Source organism: Electrona antarctica (assembly GCF_951216825.1).
Source record: "Electrona antarctica genome assembly, chromosome: 16".
Classification (NCBI taxonomy): Eukaryota; Metazoa; Chordata; class Actinopteri; order Myctophiformes; family Myctophidae; genus Electrona; species Electrona antarctica.
In genome coordinates, this window is record NC_136797.1 from 42,944,464 (window position 1) to 42,967,478 (window position 23,015).

The window sequence follows — 23,015 nt, forward strand, 5'->3', positions numbered from 1 at the left end:
CTCACAAGTAATAGTGGCAGTGATCTATTAAATAGATAAAAAGCGATAGCAATATAGCCTTTTTTTTTTTTTTACCTCCTTCCACAGGTGCTTACAGATGTTACCGGGTAGAAGTGGGGTTTAGAAGTGGCATTTCCCTTGGTAGATCATAGGCTTTATGATGCCTGAACAGGTATTTGAGCCTTGTGGAGGCTTTGTGGGTTAAACCAGTGGTTCCCAAACCTTTTCAGGTCGAGACCCAAAAGAGAGATTAGACATTTGCCCCGGACCTAAACTAGTAAAAATAGCAGATCTACAAGCGCACAACACGTCGCTTCGCGTCATGTTGCGAGTTTGTAGATTGGCTATTTTCACTACTTCTTAGTTATTTAAAAGAAATATATAGATATTCATGAAATGTCTTAGATGTGTTGCTTGGTTTGTTTGTTTGTTTTAAAAATCTATATTTTTTATGTTTTAAATTAAAAAAACAGAAGTAAAAAGAAGACCATATACTTTTAAATGTAGGTAAAGAAAATTGGATTTTTACTCGAGTCATGACCCATAAACATTGGTCTGTGAACCACAAATGGGTCCTCAAACCACCTAGTAGGTCCCAACGCAGCATAATCGTAGTCTTCTACTATAGCTCCAGGTTTTAGTGGATTGTTTTAGTTCACGGCAAGAGCATAACTGGAGAGGGGGGGTTATATTGTTTTCAAGGCCACGGGTAAATGGTGCATTTATATAGCACCTTCATCCAAGGCGCTTTACATAGATTGTGCATTACATTCACCCATTCACACACACATTCACACACCGATGCCGGAGGAAACCATGGAAGGCACCAACCTGCACATCGGGAGAAATTAGGGTTTCAGAGTCTTGCTCAAGGACACTACAACACTAACTCTGGGGGAGCCCGGGATCGAACAGGGAACCTTGTGGTTCCCATCCGGTCACTCTACCCCTGAGCCACTGCCGCCCCGGGTGAGAGTAGGAGGGGCCATGTTCATTCAACAACAGAACCTTTGGGTCTGCGGACTGGAGAACTAGTGGGCGTGGCTCAGGAGATTGATCTCTGTCCTCCCCCTGGCAACGAACTGTCCTTGAGCAAGACACTGAACGCCTAACTGCTCCCAACGAGCAGGTTGGCTGCCTCCGCCGTTGGAGTGTGAATATGAGCATGATTGTGAATTGGTGAACTCAAGGCACTTATAAAGCACTTTTTAAAAGCTATAATATGACACAGATGCGTCCTCAGGTCTAAATGGGTTAATGGCCGTTATACGCAGTAAATCCTCTGCGTTCATTTATCTCTGGGAGTGGACAAATGTCCATAAGGGTCCATTTGGTTCTGCTCATACACTCTGACTTACGAATGAGTGCAGACTAGAAAGGCAAGACCATTTTATAGAACCATTTATCATGGTTAGCTTTTTGTTTTTGTTGCTGTTGTTTATTAGATATTGGTGATGAAGCGCAGAGCAAACCACCCCTCATCACCCGCTTCAGTCAGTACAGCAGATAACCAGGAAACAACTGGTTTGTTATTGGCTTGGTGATACATGTGATGAGGCACAGGTGCCTGACTTGGCACAGATGAGTTTGATCTATACCACCCGGGGCTGCTTCATCTAGCTTCATCTACCACCCAGCTAGGAGCTTCATCTTGTTTCATCTACCACCACCCAGCTTCATTACACTACCACAGATGAGCTTCAACTGCAGCAGGTGTTGCTGATTAAATTCCCATCGATTGAACTCCACTTTTCAACACGTTTTGCTCTGGAGCTTGATCGAGTCAGTAGATATATATAGTGTGTGTGTGTGTGTGTGTGTGTGTGTGTGTGTGTGTGTGTGTGTGTGTGTGTGTGTGTGTGTGTGTGTGTGTGTGTGTGTGTGTGTGTGTGTGTGTGTGTGTGTGTGTGTGTGTTGTGTGTGTGTGTGTGTGTGTGTGTGTGTGTGTGTGTGTGTGTGTGAGAGAATTCTGGAAAATATGAGGGCAAAGGATAGAGGAGTTTTGTATGAGTGTAAATTTGATATGATTTGTTTAGTTAAATCGCTCTGCAAGTGACCCCAACGATGTCTCGCCACTTTAATTTATTAGCTGTCCAGCTTCTTCTTCTTTCGTGTAACGTCAGACGTCCAACTCGGTGTCATATAGCCATGACTGCATCTCTGGTCCTAAGTTGAAGACGCTGGCCTCAGAGGGTGGTCTGTGTAAGGGGCAGTAGGTGGTGATTATATGGTCGGCAGTCTGCTCAGGGTCACCGCACTCGCATGCCACACTGTCCGCCAAGCCACACTTCTGCATTGATGCCTTGAAGCGACCGACCCCAGTTCATATAGGCGGTTCAGTGTAGTGATGGATGCGGGAGGATTTGTGCCATGTACTCAAACTAAACAGGAAAAGGGTAAACTGGTCATCAAACTGCAGATGCTAGGGAAACAACCAAAGCTCTGTCTGTGGATAAAGGACTTCTTGACCAATAGGCCCCCAAAAGGTCAGGCTAGGTCAACATACATCCTCCACTATCACCCTGAACACCAGCGCCCCTCAGGGATGTGTCCTCTGCCCACTCCTCTACTCTCTTTTCACCAGTGACTGTATCTCCCACCACAGTTCCAACACTCGAGTTAAGTTTGCAGACGACACAACCATCGTAGACCTGATAACAAACAATGATGAGGTGGCACTATGTAACTATAACAATAAAAGTATAGTTCCACCGCTCAGTTCACACAGGTGCGATGTTTAGTTTGTTTTGTGGGTTCCCAGCCAGCATAACCAGTGTTGTGAGGACCCAAGGATTAGCGATCTGCTACCTGCCTGTTTAGAGAGCCCTGAGCCCTTAACTGTCTTTATCACTCATCATGACATCACTTTATATCTCTAGGGGCTACATTCGAAACACTATAGTTATGGTTCATGGTGTGGACACTGGACAGCCTTTATTTTACGCTGTCAGAGCTAAATAGGTGAGAATCTATGGAGGTAGAGGGTTGAGACTGAGGTTGATAGAATGAGAGAGAGAGAGAGAGAGAGAGAGAGAGATGTGGTGTGGTGTGGTGTGCAAAAGATGAGAACAGAAATAGAAGGAGCAGTAGAAAGGAGAAGGGAGCAGAGTGGACAGTGATCAGAAGAGTGAGCAAGAGAGATTTGGGAACAGAAAGACGGAAGGCATGGATGAAGGAGTGAGCATGAAGCGTGACAGGACCTCTTTCCATTCAAATCCTCTTACCGCTGAGAGGCGGGGAGAGAGAGAAATTCAAAGTGCGGCAGACAGAAAAGGTGGAGAGAGTGCGAGTGAGAAAGATGGAGAGAGACAGACAGTGGCGTGCACAGACATTTAGAGGGGCAGGTGCTCAAGTTAAAAAAGGGCACCTTGTGCAGCGCGTGGAACCGGCCGGTTGCCTTAATTTATTTTGGGCGGGAACCCCTTTTGGTGTTAGCATTATGTTATGCTTTAGCTATTGAAAAATAGCAGATCTACAAGCTCATAGCGCGCCACCGAGTGGCGCGCTATGAGCTTGTAGGTCTGCTATTTTTGAAAAATCGGGGGAAAAAAAACAATCTTTTTTTTTCAAAAGGGCACATTGCCAAAAGGGCAGGGGGTGCTCTAGCACCCCCTAGTGTCTATCTGTGCACGCCACTGGAGACAGAGAGATGGAGAGAGAGAGGGGGGGGGGGGGAGTAGTACAATGGAGAGAAAGGATCAAGGAAAAGAAAGGCATCTGCAGGGGGCAACAGCCGAAATCAGCAGCCGAAGGCTCATTTTTTGTGATCTCTTGCCAGAGTTCAGTTCCGAGCAATGCATAATGCACACAGAAGGTACACAGTCAAATCCTTAGGTTTAACCTGAGATTATACTGTGTACTTGCAAAATGTTTTGTCAGAGTGAGGAACAGGGGCAACATAAAAGCCATAAAATAAAACGTGATGAAATCACAGCAAAATATTCAGTCTGGAACCGTAGCTGTCATTAAATGTAGTTTTTTTTTTTTACCTTTGATAACTGGAAGCTCTTTAAACAGACATGTGCTGTGTATAAAACTGTCCATGGTTTATGGTTTATTCAAGTTCCGTCACCAGAGGGGATTTTGAGGTGCAGTCTATGCACAGCCTTTGTGCAAAATTCCTTTCAGTTTAAGCAATTTGGAACAATCTACCCAGTAACATAAGAGAGTGCAAATCCTTTACATATTTTAAGGTCCAACTAAAAGGATGGATCATGGACAATCAAACATGTGAACTGAACACTTTAAATGTAGTTTTATTATTTTTTCTTCTTCTTCTTGAGTGTCTTGTATTTTAGGTAAAAACTAGGCCTTTTTACGGCTGTTGTTTTTTCTCTTCTGTTTGTTTGTAATGTGCTCTTTTTTGTAATGTTGCTTGTTTTCTGTATAGGGACTACGAAGGGTAATGTGCATTATTGCTAAATCCGGTGTATTAGCACACAGCATTGTCTGTGTGGTGTTAATTAGTAATTATAACAATTTATTTCACTCCTTTCTAGAGTAACCTCAACATTTGCCGGACTACTTGTCCCACGCACTTGAGCCATAATGTCAAATCGACCGGCTTCATCTGGAATCGTGTGCTTGCTTTCTGCTAAGATAACTGTTGTATAGTTGAATTGATTGGTACACATGATCTCTGGACCGATCCGATTAAAACACCACAGGCAGAATTTTGATAGTCCGTATCGTTCGGCTGTAATCATCTTCCGAAGTTAGTGGGAGGGGCCTATTTTTTTTAAAAGGCCACAAATCACGAACTGAATTATCTATCCCACATTTGAATCACATGTCGAGGGTGATGGCATCAACACAGAGCCAAAATCAATTCCATTTTCATCTATAGAGGGTGCCGCAAATGTGAAAAAGTACGTTTGTTGCAAAAAAAAGAATTTAGGGATAAATCCCCTCTTACACATGTTCACAGGGGTGACGTGACATTGTAATTGGCTAGCGAAATGAGTTGGAGCAGCCTATATTAGCGATCGAGGCAACCACACGTCCCTCAGAGCTCCATACTGGTGTCTTTTATATTTTCTGTTACCAATGGGCAACATTTTGTAGCTGGCATTCGTAGCTTGTCAATTTTGAAGTGCTCTGATCAAGCCAACCCGCCTAATAGCTCAACTTGTTCTTATCATGTTCTTTTTAGTCACTCTTTTTTTGTTTGTCACGCTGTACTGTCCTTTGCTCACCTATTTGTTCCTCTCCTCATTTTTTCTCTTTAGCTCTCCTCTCGTCTCGACGACTCCTTCACGTGTTTTCTAATTATATTCCCTCTCTTCCCATCCCACAGAGTGAGAACATTCCCTAAGGAGTCACCTCTGCTGGGGAGAGACACGGTTCGTGCTCTCATGTACTACGCTCTGAAGGTCTGGAGCGACATCGCGCCGCTCAACTTCCATGAGGTGGCGGGCAACGACGCCGACATCCAGATAGACTTCACCAAGGCGGACCACAACGATGGGTACCCTTTCGACGGCCCGGGGGGCACCGTGGCACATGCCTTTTTCCCTGGGGAAAGGTTCACCGCCGGGGACACCCACTTTGATGATGACGAGGCCTGGACCTTCAGGTCACCAGGTGAGAGCGAGGCATGTTGGTCATCTGGCTGTGTTTGTGTGTACCTGTTTGAGTATGTACACCTGTCCATACGTGAATGTCTCTGTTCTTATTAGGTGTCTTGCATGTGAACATATGGATTATTTGGATCTATCCAAAGTGTTTCACACATCCATTTACTTCCCCGACACTCCACCAGCCTCTGGAAATAAGAAGGGAATAAAAAGAAAACAGAACTGGAAGAACAGAAAAAAAAGACAATTAAGAATTCTAATTATGTGGATCTCAGGATCTGCGTAGGAATTGTGTGGCTTCGATGTGGATCTGTAACTTTATGTAGCCAGCCTGTGAGCTGCCCAGCTGGGATCTGCCCACACAAGCCCAGTTGTTCTCTTGGCCACTGAGCAGCTCAGTCTGGGGTTTAAGTGCCTTGCTGAAGGGCAATTCAACAGTTGGCATTGAGGGAGGCATTGCTCATGGACCTGCTGGTCTGGGGAATAGAACCTGCAACAAGCATGCTCAATGAAGAAAGCAACAACTAAATGAATAAATAAACAAATCAGTTGAAGGTCTAGTCTCACAGCTGTTCCGTCTAATCACACAGATGGCCACATTCATCACTGACCAAACTTTGCCCTCCTGCTTGCTTGGCCATACTCCTCCGTTCCTGCATCGACATCCCACCCCCCTGCATTGAAAAATGAGAGCAAGGAGAGTTGGACACGGGAGACAAGGGACACACAGAAAAACGAGGGCACAGGATGATCTGAGGGAACATTTGCCCGAAACATTTCTCACAGACTCCTCGGAAGGCTGAAAAGCACGACATGCTTAGAATAAAGACAAGCCGGCAGCGAGAGTCATTGTTTGTAGCATCAGCATTCAGCACACTCCCAATCTGATGTGATACATGCTCGCTACATACCTGTACATTCACTGCAGAAAACACGATACATTAAAGAATCTGAATGTGTATTGGACAAGTACTGTGCGTTCGCATACAATTATTTGTAGGGTGCATTGCGCTTCTAATTACAACTTTCACAGTACTAGACACATTTTGGGATTGAATTACTAAGGTTTCTAAATAAAGCCAGTTTAATTAAGAAAAGATAATAAAATAATTAGACCATTTTATAATACTCATATATGTAGATGGGTGCATTGTTTCTGTTTTTTTCTTGCGTGAATGTACCACCAGCAATGCTCACATTGTTCTTGCAGAAACAGTCATTCGAGAGGACGTTCCACCAGGCAGGCTGCCACATGGACATGATCCTCTCTGACACATACTTAACTCTGGGTTAAGATTAAAAGAACAGAATCGATCCTACGGGCTTTCAACCGAGGCATCGCTGAGAGCATCCTGACTATAGATGCTTCATCACCTGGCATGGGAACTACTGTATACTGGTCTCAATAGCAAAACCCTGCTGGGGGGTGGTACGGACAGCCCAAACCCTCCTGGGGGGTGGTACGGACAGCCCAAACCCTCCTGGGGGGTGGTACGGACAGCCCAAACCCTGCTGGGGGGTGGTACGGACAGCCCAAACCCTCCTGGGGGGTGGTACGGACAGCCCAAACCCTGCTGGGGGGTGGTACGGACAGCCCAAACCCTCCTGGGGGGTGGTACGGACAGCCCAAACCCTCCTGGGGGGTGGTACGGACAGCCCAAACCCTGCTGGGGGGTGGTACGGACAGCCCAAACCCTGCTGGGGGGTGGTACGGACAGCCCAAACCCTCCTGGGGGGTGGTACGGACAGCCCAAACCCTGCTGGGGGGTGGTACGGACAGCCCAAACCCTCCTGGGGGGTGGTACGGACAGCCCAAACCCTCCTGGGGGGTGGTACGGACAGCCCAAACCCTCCTGGGGGGTGGTACGGACAGCCCAAACCCTCCTGGGGGGTGGTACGGACAGCCCAAACCCTCCTGGGGGGTGGTACGGACAGCCCAAACCCTGCTGGGGGGTGGTACGGACAGCCCAAACCCTCCTGGGGGGTGGTACGGACAGCCCAAACCCTGCTGGGGGGTGGTACGGACAGCCCAAACCCTGCTGGGGGGTGGTACGGACAGCCCAAACCCTGCTGGGGGGTGGTACGGACAGCCCAAACCCTGCTGGGGGGTGGTACGGACAGCCCAAACCCTGCTGGGGGGTGGTACGGACAGCCCAAACCCTGCTGGGGGGTGGTACGGACAGCCCAAACCCTGCTGGGGGGTGGTACGGACAGCCCAAAGCATCAGTGGATGTGAGCTTCCCTCCATCAAGGATATACCGAATAATGTGTCAATAACGCCTGGAGGGTTATCAAAGACCCCTGCCCAGCCACTCCAATCACGGACTGTTTAAGCTGCTATAGTCTGGCAAGAGGTACCGCAACCTCAACAAGGCCAGGCAGCCTCTGAGACAGCTTTAAAAAGGAAGGCGACCAGGCTTGTGAACAATGGACACTAAACCTGTCTGCCTGCTACATGCACACACAATCATCAGAGGCAGTTCTTGTGCATTCACAATCAATCACACACAAACAGGCAAGCAACCACATTTATACTGTATGCACTGTAAGCACAATTATTAACATAGGTCCTACGCACACAGAGCACATTATATTATTTAAACGCATCTGTATTTTTGAGTGGTGCAACCACTCCTTTACGGCGCTATGTGTGTCCGTAGGTGGCTGGCTGGCTGGCTGGCTGTGTCCGTCCCTGGCTGGGTCTGTCCGAGCACGAAAATTGCGTTGGTTGGTTTTCACAACCAAGTGTCACTGTTGCGCAGCCTAACGCACACACATATTAACTGTATATATGATGATTTCGGGTGTGACAGTACAGTACAGTACAGTACAGTACAGTACAGTACAGTACAGTACAGTACAGTACAGTAGAGGGACCCCCTAAGGTCCCCCACATGGTAACTCTGTCATTTCTCTACCGTTTCGGACGCGGGGCGGTTCGCCGCCGGCACCCTGGGCACGTTCATGTGGGTCTGGAACTTCCGGGGACCCCCCCGGGGACCCCCACACAGAGTTGCACCACTTTTTTTGTTTTGTTATTGCAATGTTGAAGAGCGGTGACCCAAGAATTCTTCTACTCTAACAATACAAATCTTGAATCTGAATCGTGAAAGATTCAGATTCAAGATGCAGCTGGGATTCACCTCCCAGTCCCCTTTTGACCCTTTTAAAGACTGTGGAACATATGTTACTGGACAGCAATTCTCAGTTCTAATTAGACCTCCCGCCAGGCCATAACCCATAACCATGCAGAAGAATAAAAGGGTGTGTGTGTGTGTGTGTGTGTGTGTGTGTGTGTGTGTGTGTGTGTGTGTGTGTGTGTGTGTGTGTGTGTGTGTGTGTGTGTGTGTGTGTGTGTGTGTGTGTGTGTGTGTGTGTGTGTGTGTGTGTGTGTGTGTGCAATCATGGCAGAGGTGGGGCAGATAGCAGCTGTGTAGACGTGGGCTGAGGGTAGGAGGGAGCAGAGTCAGTGGAAGAGCAATCTGAGAACGACAAATAAAGCGCCCTCTTTCCCATAAAAACAATGACAATTACTGCAGTCTCTCTCTGCTGAAAAAAGTCTCTTAAAAAGTAAACAGACAAACTGAGACTGGAATCAAACCATTATTTTGGGTGAGGTTCAATTATTTATTTTTCCAGTCACTTGGGAAGGGTCAAGAAAAAGTGACTCATACTGGGAGGGTGAAACATTATTATTTCAGAGCACTTCCTCTATTGAAGCCTCATAAGGTTCCGTATTTAAGTGTTTGTGTTTGAAGGTGGAGTTAGTGTATGTTTATTGCAATTTTGCCTGTCCATTATCTGTTCATTAACGGAGGGAAAGCACTGAGGCACAGAGAAGCAATTTAATAAAAAAATGCTTCCTTTAATTTATGTGTTGGCAGAACGTTTTAACCCGTTTCACCATACAGTGAGAATGAAATCACAATCACAGCCCAACATTGCAACAGGTACAGAAGCTGACAATACAATATCAACATTATTAATATATCATGCCCATGTAGCAAGCTATACAAAGTTACAAACCAAGTGAAGTTTCTACAAATGTTCAACATCAATCTTTACACCAATTTTGTACAAGCTCACAACCCACTGCATAGACCATCACCAGCGGGCAGCGGCCATGTTGGCATTTTCCATTGAAAAAGTGGGCCAGCATTTCATTAACTTAATGGCAAGATCGCCGCTGTGTATAGGTTGTAGATCTCCTATTGTTTGCTGGTGCATGTGGTTAAATCCTCCCTTAGCTCAGGGGTTCTCAACGTTTTTGGCCGGGGACCCCCGGAAATGCTTTGGCAATGTCTCGGGACCCCCGCCCCGCCCCCTCCCGACCCCCAATATAAATTGACTGCTACAATAACCTTAAACTATTTTGGGCGGGAACCCCTTTTGGTGTTTTAAGCATTGTTATAATTTAGCTATTGAAAAATAGCAGATCTACAAGCTCATAGCGCGCCACCGAGTGGCGCGCTACGAGCTTGTAGGTCTGCTATTTATTTTATTTTATTTTTTTTTAATAATTTGGGGACCCCCTAAAATAATTTGGCGACCCCCCGAGGGGTCGCGACCCACGGGTTGAGAACCCCTGCCTTAGCTTACCCTGTAGGTATTATTCTCATTGTCCCATGGCCATAGGCATACGGCACCAAAATCAGAACACTAATAGACATTTCATGGACGAATGCCACATGCACGGCCGAAATGGCACATAGGGCACAGGTTGAGCTGCAACAGCACATGCGTGAATTACCACACCACTGCACCGTGGCCTTCAACATATTCATGCTTGTTCAGCAGCAAAGAGGATTGAGAGGATTCAAACTTGTTAGGTCAGCTCTGAAGTTAAAAAGTGAATGTTTTGAGACTTCAGCAGATTGAGGAACAGCATAATCTTCTTAAGTGGGGTGGACCTTATCAGATGACTACTTTCATTCCCCTTTCCAAGTCTCTGAATAATTAATGTTGCTAATGCTCTTAGTTCCTCCACCCCTCCTTGTCTGCTGTCTAGGTCAGGAACATCTCCTGGTGCATTGTGCTCAGCGGGACCTCAAGAAAGGTTCATCCAATGTCATCATTAAATGTGCACAATTATTGCTAAATTGAAACTTGGGTATTTAGAGAACAGCAGCAGACTGGTGAAATGCTACGTAAATGTCCCATTTAGTGATAAAGCGCTTCCCTGCGGGTTGATTGGTAGTTGAGGCATCCATTAGGATACATGAGAGGTAGTATTTTGGTCGGGTAAGCAAGGCCTGGGATTGCTGCTCTTTCTTACGACAGGCAACAGATTGCTTTTATTAATTGTTTCACTGCTGGTGCTCTGAAAATGCAGACTGAAAACATTGACTGTGACGTAAGCCTCATTAGGCAGGTGTTTTTATGACTTCCACAATATTGCCGTGTTTGTGTGTTGATGTGCGTGCGTGCGTGCGTGCGTGCGTGCGTGCATATGTGCATGGGCTTGTGCATGCACAAGTGCACAGCATTCAGATTCAACTTTAACCTAAAGGTGCTGGAGGCGATAGTTACTTGCTTGGTACTACGGTGTGTGTCCTAAACTACAGTATTAGCTTCCGAACTCTGCACCTATACAATCAATGTCTTCCTTGAATATTGAAGTACAGGGATTTCAAGGGGTTTGGAATTTGACACGAGCAGGGAATAGTATCGATAAAAGTGTCAATTTAGCTTTTAGAAAACTGAGAAAATACAAGAAAAGTAACATTTCCATCATACATTACTGAAGCCTGCCTGCCTGCCTGCCTGCCTGCCTGCCTGCCTGCCTGCCTGCCTGCCTGCCTGCCTGTCTCTTTCTTTGCCCCCCCTCTCTCTCTATCTACACCAGCACAGTCTCCCTATAAGAGAACTTGGCTCATCCGCCTAAATCTCTGAGCTCTGACTTAGTTCGGAGACACTAAGTCCAATCCTGTCACCTCAGAGATGAGGGACATGCCACTGGTGTTGGTTGGACTCTAAATAAGATAATACATTACTGACTGGATTGAATCTCTCTCCTCTCGTCTTTCTTGCTATCTCTTCACCACGTGTTCTTGTGGATTAACTGTCAGCGTTTGACATCTCAACATCCCAAGCAGCCTACTGTAACCATGACTGCATCTCGCTAATTGTTCTTTGTCTTTCTCTGAGCGCGTAAAGCCAAGCCAAATGGGAATGCTGCCTCTAGACTCGGACCTGTGCACTGCACACATCCAAGCCAAATGGGAATGCTGCCTCTAGACTCGGACCTGTGCACTGCACACATCCAAGCCAAATGGGAATGCTGCCTCTAGACTCGGACCTGTGCACTGCACACATCCAAGACAAATGAAACATTAATAGCTTTTTTGTTTCGCTTCTGGACCAGTGGTGGAAAAAGTACTCGCATGCTTTACTTAAGTAAAAGTATCAATACTGTACAAGTAAATGTCTTGAAATCAAAATGTACATGAGTAAAAGTAGGCAACAAAAGTATTGCTATCAAAATGTACCAAAGGTAGAAAGTACTAATTCTGCAGAATGTCCCATTTCACAAGTTTTCAAATATATAATTTTTTTTTTAAATACCACTGTTCTGGATGCCTCAGTCTTGGCCACACTTACTCTTGCTTAGCCTTAGCAGAACGTGACAAGAGGGTTTTTGGTGGCTTTTCATTTCCTAAACGCTGAGTGGGGGTGCTTTTATAAGCCACGTGTCTCCTCAGGTGTGTGGTTCCACACTCAGATTTTGATTGACAGCCCGGGGGCTCAGGTAGTATTACCATAGTTATCTCACAGTACCGCGTGCCTGAAAGCATTTAGCGCCTCCAAGCTGTCTGCTGCCGCGACTCTTAACTTCCACTACATAAAGATGAGTTTAAATGCAGACCGGAGGGTGGTGGGCGGTGGATGTACCGTTACACTTCTGCAATGATGTGAAGATCTCTGCTGTGTCCAAGTGCATTACAAGCCTAGCGGCAAGGCAAGGTTGACTGGCAGGAGATGAGATAAGAGCAGATTCCTTCATTAGTGCCGCACAGTTTTCCCAGCACTAATTACTTGACCACGTATTCTGGACTCCATACGGTTCGGTCCGATCTTTGCAATGCAATCGTTAAGTGATTCTGGAGACGAGCACGCGCTAAAGGGAAATGTTTGCAGTTAAAACATTTTAATTAATTGGTTCTGCTGAATGCTTAATTTCTAATTATAAATTGTAATTTACTCATCTATTAAAATTGCAAATTTCTCTCTCTCTCTCTCTCTCTCTCTCTCTCTCTCTCTCTCTCTCTCTCTCTCACAGATGCTCATGGGATGGACCTGTTTGCCGTTGCTGTCCATGAGTTTGGTCATGCCATTGGCTTGGCCCACACGTCAGCCATGGAGTCCATCATGAGGCCATACTACCAGGGGCCCGTGGGCGACCCCCTCAAGTATGACTTACCCTATGAAGACAAGGTCCGCGTCTGGCAGCTTTACGGTACGGAGAGTCTACCTCAATGATAACCTCTAGTCTGGAGCTCATCTTTCTCTGCGAGCGCACGCACGCACGCACGCACGCACGCACGCACGCACGCACGCACGCACGCACGCACGCACACGCGCACGCACGCACACACACACACACATTAAATCAGTGATGCTTTGACGGCACACACATTTCATTGCCAGTGAATATTAGGTTTCAAAATACATTTGCTCAATTTAACGTGCCTTTCTGCATCAATCACAGGCAGATGTCTTCTATACCAGGGGTTCTCAACCCGTGGGCCGCGACCCCTCGGGGGGTCGCCAAATTATTTTAGGGGGTCCCCAAATTATTTAAAAAAATTTTTTTTACGATTTTTCAAAAATAGCAGACCTACAAGCTCGTAGCGCGCCACTCGGTGGCGCGCTATGAGCTTGTAGATCTGCTATTTTTCAATAGCTAAATTATAACGATGCTTAAAACACCAAAAGGGGTTCCCGCCCAAAATGGTTTAAGGTTATTGTAGCAGTCAATTTATATTGGGGGTCGGGAGGGGGCGGGGCGGGGGTCCCGAGACATTGCCAAAGCATTTCCGGGGGTCCCCGGCCAAAAACGTTGAGAACCCCTGTTCTATACGAATACAGAAACAGAGACACATAATGCCGTCTCTGTACATCATTGCAGTGTGGACTGGAATTGTATAGCGCCTTCATCCAGAGTGCTTTACAATCATTCACACATTGACACAGCAAAGAGACACCTACCTGCTCACCAGGAGCAGTTAGGTGGTTCAATGTCTGGCTCAAGGACACTTTGACACGCAGCCAGGACGAGCCGGGAATCTTCCAATTACAAGGCGGCCCGTGTACGTCCTGAGCCTCTGCCACCCCATTAACTTCAGTATTCGCTCAACAACTAAGCCTGCATTTTGATTGGTTCTTTACTTCTTATATTTGAATGCCAGATACCGATGTACGGTTTAGCCGTAAAGTTATTTTCAATGGGAAATTATCAAAATAATTCTGATATTTATTCACCGATATTGTATTTTCACTGATAATGACCGATATTTCACTAGGTGAGGGCATATATGAAAAAAAGGCACCTTACCCTAAAAAAATTGCAACAGAAGGTTTCTCAACTGTTTTGTGTAGTATTAGGTGTCCTTAATAACATACTAAAAGTTTACCAAAGTTTGACCATGCGAAAGGTGTTATTTTCAAGATGGCGTCCAAGATGGCCAAAAAATCATTAAAATAGCCTAACTCCTTCATTATTTATCGTAGACAAGTATTTTTTGTGTCTAACCCTATGTTTTTGAGGCCTGTGAATCCATTGGACTTGTCAAAATGGCAGAGATAGAATCAGATCATTGTGAAATCCAATATTTTACATTTGACTCTATTAAAACTCTCTGAAATGGACACCCATTTCAAGTTAAAAGGATATACCCAGGGGGCAAAGGGGGTTGACCTGCATTTGTCATAACATACAAAGTTGTCCACCAGAAATAATATCTATGACCCCCTAGGATCACAACCTATATGGACAACTCGGTCAATTTTGTTGCGAAAGTCCAATATGGCCGCCCCCAATATTAGCCCCTATTAGTTATAATGGGGGGTGAATAGGGCAAAATGAGAGATATTTCCACGAAACTTCTCAGGTTGATCAATGATATGAATACGAACATTTTTTGTATTGCAAGTTTCCATGAAATCCAATATGGCCGCCACAATATGGCCGCCACAATATTAGCACCAAGAAAATAGGTTTTGGCTCTAACTTCTGAACCAGATGAGCTAGAAATGCAAACTCGGTGTCTATTTCATGGTTTCTGACCATGAGAGACTCAATGGAATACTTATTTTTATTATTGGGTGTGTCTGGACCCTTATTGTGCATATTTACAAGATGGTGGCTACCCGAAATAGTGCTTTACCATGATTTCTACCATGATTGTTGACTGTTTTGGCAAACACAAGCAATATTAATCCATTGGCTAAGATTCATGGCACAGAAGGAACATATTTTCTTGAGCTTGCATATTTTCAAAATGGCTGCAAACATGAAAAAGAAAAGAGACATTACATTTCCTGTCAGATCCTATTACCCAGGGGGGCAAACCACCCCTTTTTGGATACCTGCATTTGCCATAACATCAAAGGTTGTCCACCAGAAATATCTATGACCCAATAGAATCACAACCTATATGGACACACCGGTCAATTTCTTTGCTGGAAATCCAATATGGCCACCACAATATTAACCCCCTTTAGCCTATAATGCGGGTGAATAGGGCAACATTTTTAACTGAGGGATATTTCCACGAAACTTCACAGGTTGATCAATGATATGAATACCATAATGGTTTGTATTGGAAGTTTCCATGATATCCAATATGGCCACCACAATACTAGCACCCAGAAAATAGGTTTGGCTCTAAATTCTGAACCAGATGAGCTATAAATACAAACTCATGGTTTCTAACCACGAGAGATATATACTGTAAATATTTTAGCCATAATTTCCCTCTATTAAGTATTATTGTTCTGGGGTGTTTCTTTGCAGAAAGACATCCCTCTGGCTGTATTTTGGTTTTGTTCTACTGTTTCTGTTGGCATTTCCTCTGTTTATGTTGACAATCATCCCTGGCAGGGACGTGCATCGCCAAGCCGGACATCCCTTCACTGAGTATGGATGGTCTCTCAGTGATGGTCCCCTGTCCATCTAGAGCCAGCCTGGCCTATGCCAGAAAATCTGTTCATGTGCCAGGGACTGGAGACAAGATGCAGCAGGAGCTTCACTCCATTCCTGACTGGGGATGCATCACCATTATCTTGGACTCTGGCTGGCATCCTGTCATGAAAGGACGCGATGAGAGAGATCAATGTCCCTGGACAGCCAAACTTGCCAGGGATCTGCCACAGGCCCTCACGATTGACTGTGTGAAAGGCCTTGGTGAGGTCGACAAACACCATATAGAGACCCTTCTGCTCTCTGCACTTTTCTTGCAGCTGGCAAATGGAAAAGATCATGTTACAGGTACCTCTGCCTCCGTGGAAACCACATTGGGATCCAGGGACAACATTCTCAGCATGGCTGATTAGCCGGTTGAGGATGATTCTTGCTAAGATCTTTACTGTGATGTTCAGGACTCAGGAGGGCTATACCATGATGGTTATCGTAGTATGCCCTGTCCCCTTTCCTCTTGTAAACATGCACTATGGATGCGTCCTTGAAGTCTGGAGGGACTTCCCCCTATCCAGATTACCTGGTACAGGTGCCATGCCTCCATTCTTGTAGATGTCTGCAGGCAACCCATCACCTCCTGGTGCCTTTCCAGAAGTGGGTTGTTGGAGTGCTTTCACTGTCTCTGCACTGGTGGGGGGGGGGGGGGGTCAGCCAGATCAGCTTTGATTGGCAGCTGGGGTATCGTGGCAATATCCTCTTCGGAAATTGAGGACTCTCAACACCTCACTGAAGTGCTCTTCCCAGTGTGCTAGGATGTCACTCTTGTGAGCAGGACACTTGTCAGAGGAGTGGACTGGAGTTGAGCCAGTGGTTTTGGGCCCATAAAGAGCACACAGAATGATGCATGCATCTGAGACATTCCCAGTCAGGAATGGAGTGAAGCTCCTGCTGCATCTTGTCTCCAGTCCCTGGCACATGAACAGATTTTCTGGCAGCCTTTGATACAGCTACATGATATTGTCTTGTTCATTGACATAGGCCAGGCTGGCTCTGTAGATGGACAGGGGACTGCATTCCCGTCACTGAGAGACCATCCATACTCAGCGATGCACGTCCCTGCCAGGGATGATTGTCAACATAAACAGAGGAAATTTCAACAAACAGTAGAACAAAACCAAAATACAGCCAGAGGGATGTCTTTCTGCAAAGAAACACCCCAGAACAATAATATCTTTCGTGGTTAGAAACCATGAGTTTGTATTTATAGCTCATCTGGTTCAGAAGCCAAACCTATTTTCTGGGTGCTAGTATTGTGGTGGCCATATTGGATATCATGGAAACTTCCAATACAAACCATTATGGTATTCATATCATTGATCAACCTGTGAAGTTTCGTGGAAATATCCCTCAGTTAAAAATGTTGCCCTATTCACCTGCATTATAGGCTAATGGGGGCTAATATTGTGGTGGCCATATTGCATTTCCAGCAAAGAAATTGACCGGTGTGTCCATATAGGTTGTGATTCTATTGGGTCATAGATATTTCTGGTGGTCAACCTTTGATGTTATGGCAAATGCAGGTATCCAAAAAGGGGTGGTTTGCCCCCCTGGGTAATAGGATCTGACAGGAAATGTAATGTCTCTTTTCTTTTTCATGTTTGCAGCCATTTTGACAATATGCAAGCTCAAGAAAATATGTTCCTTCTGTGCCATGAATCTTAGCCAATGGATTAATATTGCTTGTGTTTGCCAAAACAGTCAACAATCATGGTAGAAATCATGGTAAAGCACTATTTCGGGTAGCCACCATCTTGTAAATATGCACAATAAGGGTCCAGACACACCCAATAATAAAAATAGGTATTCCATTGAGTCTCTCATGGTCAGAAACCATGAAATAGAACGGTGTAGTATGAAAAAAGCAAAAAAAAAAAATAGGGGTTAGCGGTACTGAGCCTTCACGTGGCGGCCCTGTTTTGACTAATTTCACAGTACCACACAGTAATAATGCATTTATTCCTTAAGTAAATTGTTGAAAGCTTCAACATAATTTGAATTACAAGTAAAATCACCAATGATGGGCATTATGGCACGTGGAAAAAGGATAAATGTAAATTTATATTGGAAAGCGTTCATTTTGAACCTTTAAAACCACTTATAACCACCTTATAACCACTTTTTCAAATACACTAGTTATTATAATCATAACTGTAATTTATATAAGCTAATTGGATTCCTACATAACTAAAACATAGGGTTAGACACCAAAATTACTTGTCTAGGATGAATAATGGATGAGTAATGGTCTTTTAAGAACTGGCGGCGGCCATCTTGAAAATGACACCTTTCGCATGGTCAAACTTTGGTAAACTTTTAGTATGTTATTAAGGACACCTAATACTACACGAAACAGTTGAGAAACCTTCTGTTGCAATTTTTTTAGGGTCAAACCATAATTGCACCTGTCTACACTGATATTGACAATAATAATGTGACTGTTATGGGTTTGAAAATGAAAACAAACAAAAAAATCAGCAATGAGCTAAATATAAATCTAATATATCTCTGCTGTCGGGAAGAAACCATCTAACTCCAAAATGTTCATATTTCATATTTTTTTCTGGGAATGAAGAAAACCTTATATTTTGAAAACAAAGCAATACCTCATCAAAGTTGGTGTTGTGACATTATATATTGTCAATTACTTGCATGAGAGGGGGAGTCATGTGGTTTTCTCCCGACAGCAACGAATAATAATGTCGCATACCGTATCTATATCGGTATCTGATATAGTCTAAAAATGTCAATATCGTGCACTCATCCTCATACTCATACTCATCCTCTTTCTCCTCCCCTCCCCACATATACTGTACTCCCCAACATGCATCTCCTCATACTTTCCACCCTTCACCTCGTCTTCTTCGGCCATCTCTCAGTTCCTTTCCTTCAACATGCTCACAGCATTTCTCCAAGAGAAATAGCAGGCACGCTGCCAGTGTGGTTCATACACCCCTGACAGTTCATATCTACAGACACACAGACAGAACAGCCCTTTCCCCCTGCTCACTGTGCAGTGTAATTACCCGTGATGAGTGTCTGGAAGCATGCTGGATCCCAGTGGTGGAAAGTACATTTATTTAAAGGGGAGTTCCGCAGTGGACGTTTTTTTTTTTTACTGAATGTATATGAACCACTATTGGTGGCGGCGGAACAAAATGACCTGGGTGAAACCGGTGAAACGGCATCCGTAAGCAGGAAGCGACAGAGTGAAAACACGCTGTGGAGTTATATCCCACAACATCTACAACAGATGGAAAGAAAATAATAATTTGCGTGATTTAAGAAGAGATTTAGCGTTTCACCGGCCATGCGGGTAAAACGCTGAGCGCCCGGCATGGATTATTTAAAAAAAATGTCGCTACTTTCAGTGATCAATGGATATATCATCATATGATAAGAAAATGGCTGTTCCGGAATTTTAATTTAAAAAAAAATATTTTAATTTTAAAAATATATATATTATTGCTTATAGCAGCTTTAAGTACAATTTTGTACTTATATTTCCAATTATTTTACTTCTACAACACTACATATTGGATCCGAATATTGTACTTTTACTCCACTAGCTTAGTTACTTTGTAGGTTTTGATTACAGAACATACATTGACCACTTCAACCCATACATTTCGGCCGTTTGAAAATAGCCGATCTACAAGCTCACAATGCGTCGTGATGCAACGCATTGTGAGCTTGTGGATCTGCTATTTTCAAAATATTGTAATACATTTTATACATTTGTGAAACAGGACATTCATACTTCAAACTTTTGATAATTCAAGTAGATTTTGATACCAATACTTTAAATTTTGAATTCCGGACATTTACTTGTAACTGTATTTCTACATTGCAGTATTGATATTTTTACTTAAAGGTATATTCAGTGATTTGACTTAATTCAAATATCACTTATTTTTTCTTTTTTTCTGGATAATCCTCCCTACTATAGAGTGTGCTGACCATATAAGGACATCCTCCCTGTCCCCAGTGAGCCCCTGGGGTCAAAAAACCCTAGTTTCAGTTTTGGTGGCGGGTGGCAAAACCTTCATCCAATCAGGATGAGTGAGCCTTCCTCCAATCATGATCGAGTGGGGGCGGGCCTTGGTGCACATGCTGTTGGCCTGTTGCACTTCCCCCCCACTGTAGAGCGTGCATGTGCACATTTTGTTACCGGGGCGGACTGGGTGGTTTTCCAAATCACCCAAATCACTGAATGCTCCTTTAAGTAAAACATTTGAGTGCTTTTTCCATCACTGGTGGATCCCATCCCTCCTGTGGGTGAGAGGAAAAGAGCAGTGCTTCTCAACCTTTTTAATTTCAAGGACCCACAGTTTGACATGCATTAGGCCAGGGGTTCTCAACCCGTGGGTCGCGACCCCTCGGGAGGTCGCCAAATTATTTTAGGGGGTCCCCAAATTATTAAAAATAAATAAAAATTGTATTTTCACGATTTTTCAAAAATAGCAGACCTACAAGCTCGTAGCGCGCCACTCGGTGGCGCGCTATGAGCTTGTAGATCTGCTATTTTTCAATAGCTAAATTATAACAATGCTTAAAACACCAAAAGGGGTTCCCGCCCAAAATGGTTTAAGGTTATTGTAGCAGTCAATTTATATTGGGGGTCGGGAGGGGGCGGGGCGGGGGTCCCGAGACATTGCCAAAGCATTTTCGGGGGTCCCCGGCCAAAAACGTTGAGAACCCCATGCATTAGGCCACGGACCCCTATTTGATGACTTGTTTTCTTTTTAATCTCCTGGACCCCAATCTTCCCTGCAGTGGCGTGCGCACAGACATTTTGAGGGGCAGGTGCTCAAGTGAAAAAAAGGGCACCTTGTGGGCGCGTGGAACCGCCAGCTGCCTTAACTCATCCATCGCCAAGGACTTATTTAACTTCTTTTTCATGATGTCCTGGAGCGCCAAGGACGTGTTTTTCGTTTTTTTTTGAAAAAAATAAAAATATATAAAATAAAATAAAATATATATGGTGGCGGTCTGGGTCTTTTGGCGCCCCCTGGTGGCGATGGATATAGTGTGTGAGATTTAAAGATTTTGGGGCATAAATAATATATTAGACGCTATTAATCCAGAATTGATCGATGTCACCATAGGCCACATACTATAGTGTACAAAACAAAAATAAAATGAACGAACTTTTGAAAGGGCACTTTGCTGTCCATAAGGCAAAAGGGCAGGTGCTTTAGCACCACTTGGTGTGTCTCTTTGCACGCCCTTGCTTCCCTGTAAAATCACTCTCAGAGTTACAGACCTGTAATAAGGGTCTATTTGGACCCCTAGTGGTCCCTGGACCATATTGTACATTGAGAACCAGTGGAATTGAGCATGCAAAGGTCTCCCCTCACAGGAAACCCAACTAATTAAAAGTATTTATTGATTTACTTAGCATGCAAGACAACTGGAGACTGGCTGGAGGGAAAGTTTAATAATCATATGCTTCCCTGTGGCATATATTTTCTCTCTCTGATCTGCCATAGTTTTGCATCTTTTACACGTATCTACATATATTGAGGACGTGTGTGAATAATTGTTCAGTGGTGGGAAAAATCACTCTATTGTTTTACTTAAGTAAAAGTATCAATACAGCTATGGAGAAATACTCCATTACAAGTAAATGCCCGGAATTCAAAACTTACTTGAGTAAAAGTATTGGTATCATAATGTACTTAAAGTACCAAAAGTAAATGTACTCATTGTGCAGAATGTCCCATTTCAAGTTTTCAAATTTCTTGAAAATATACAAGCTCACAATGTGTTGCATCGCGATGCATTGTGAGCTTGTAGATCAGCTATTTTCAAATTGTCGAATTGTATATAGGTGGTTAATGTAAGTTTGGAATTATAATCAAAATGTAAACAAACAAATGTAGTGGAGTAAAAGTACAATATTAATAATATTATATAGTGGAGTAGAAGTAAAAGTATTGGAAATTGAAAATACTCAAGTAAAGTACAAATACCTCAAAAGTGTACATAAGTACAGTACTTAAGTAGCTACTTTCCACCACTGTAATTGTTACGGCATGGCTCTGCAAGAGGCTAGCCGTCTATGACAGGGGCCAGTGTCTGCCTGAGATGCTTTTTCAATTAATAATAATATATAGAAGTCAATGGGCCTTTGATCGCTCTGTAGCCCACATTTGGAGTCATACGTCATAGACGACTGACGTCACAAGCTGGTCACATGAAGTCTGACATTTACTTTGTAGCCAAGTCCAAGTTCCACACTGGAGACACGCCGTGGGTCCCGAGATCCACATCATTTAATTTGTCTTTTGTTTCCTTTTTATTCAAAGACTTACATAGCACACTGGGGGATTATACAATGTTGTTGTCAGCGGCAATCTTTGTTGTTGCTTTTCTGCTTTTTTGTACTGTACATCCCAAACAAAAACACACCCTCCCATTGGGGTTAGGCGTTAAGACCCAGAGGAATCAGTCATCCATATGATACAAAGTATGCCAGAATCCTTCCGTGTCGGTCCATTGGTGCGTAAGAAACACACATACTAAAAATCCCCTTACTAAAAACCCTTGCTGCCCAATTATTTAACCAACACATTGAAACCCATTGAAATCCAACTACCGGGTTAGATATATTCTCAATCAATTGCCCAGCCCTCCCTCTCGTCATCCCTCCCAGTCCCACCCTCCCATAGGTCCTAGGGGAGGCAAAACGTTACTATACCCTAAACTGGCCAGTCTACAAGCTCACAACATATGCTATTTCAGGGCTCAAGTTGTTTAAGGTCCTTTTTGGTGAGGTTTGAAAATGTGTTCACCGTAGTGCAACATTCCTAAATTCTGATTCTCATTAAGCCTTGCAAAGACATTTCTTTCATCACACAGCACAGTGATGATAGATGATGACTCTGAGAGAGCAAAGTTACAGAGAGGGTTGATTTCATGTGGAGATGGAGAACTAGAGAGGTAATGAATGAGAGGGAAAGGCGGAGGAAAAGAAAGTAATCTGGGAGGTATACTATTCATATACATGGATGGATATAATCAATACAGCTCTGTGTGCGTGTGCTGTGTGGAAGTGGGTTGAATTGATTCAATTTGACAACTAGTATGTTGTGTTGACAACATACTAGACCTAGAATAAGGTAAACAGGATACCTTCGCTGCATGCCGGAAATAGCCGATCTACAACTCACAGCACGTTGTGAGCTTGTGGTTTGGTTTATTTGCGCATTTCACAATTATTACATAATCGTCTAATCGCA

At 44.2% G+C, this 23,015-nt stretch overlaps 1 protein-coding gene across 1 annotated transcript in view; it reads left to right on the plus strand.

The window, feature by feature from the left end:
* LOC306940151 (matrix metalloproteinase-17-like) overlaps positions 1-23,015 on the plus strand; it is a 109,197-nt gene that overhangs the window by 77,972 nt on the left and 8,210 nt on the right. Inside the window, exons 4-5 of the mRNA XM_079525154.1 lie at positions 5,297-5,583; positions 12,856-13,032. Of these exons, the coding sequence (XP_079381280.1) occupies positions 5,297-5,583; positions 12,856-13,032 (464 nt within the window). The remainder of the gene's footprint in view (positions 1-5,296; positions 5,584-12,855; positions 13,033-23,015) is intronic.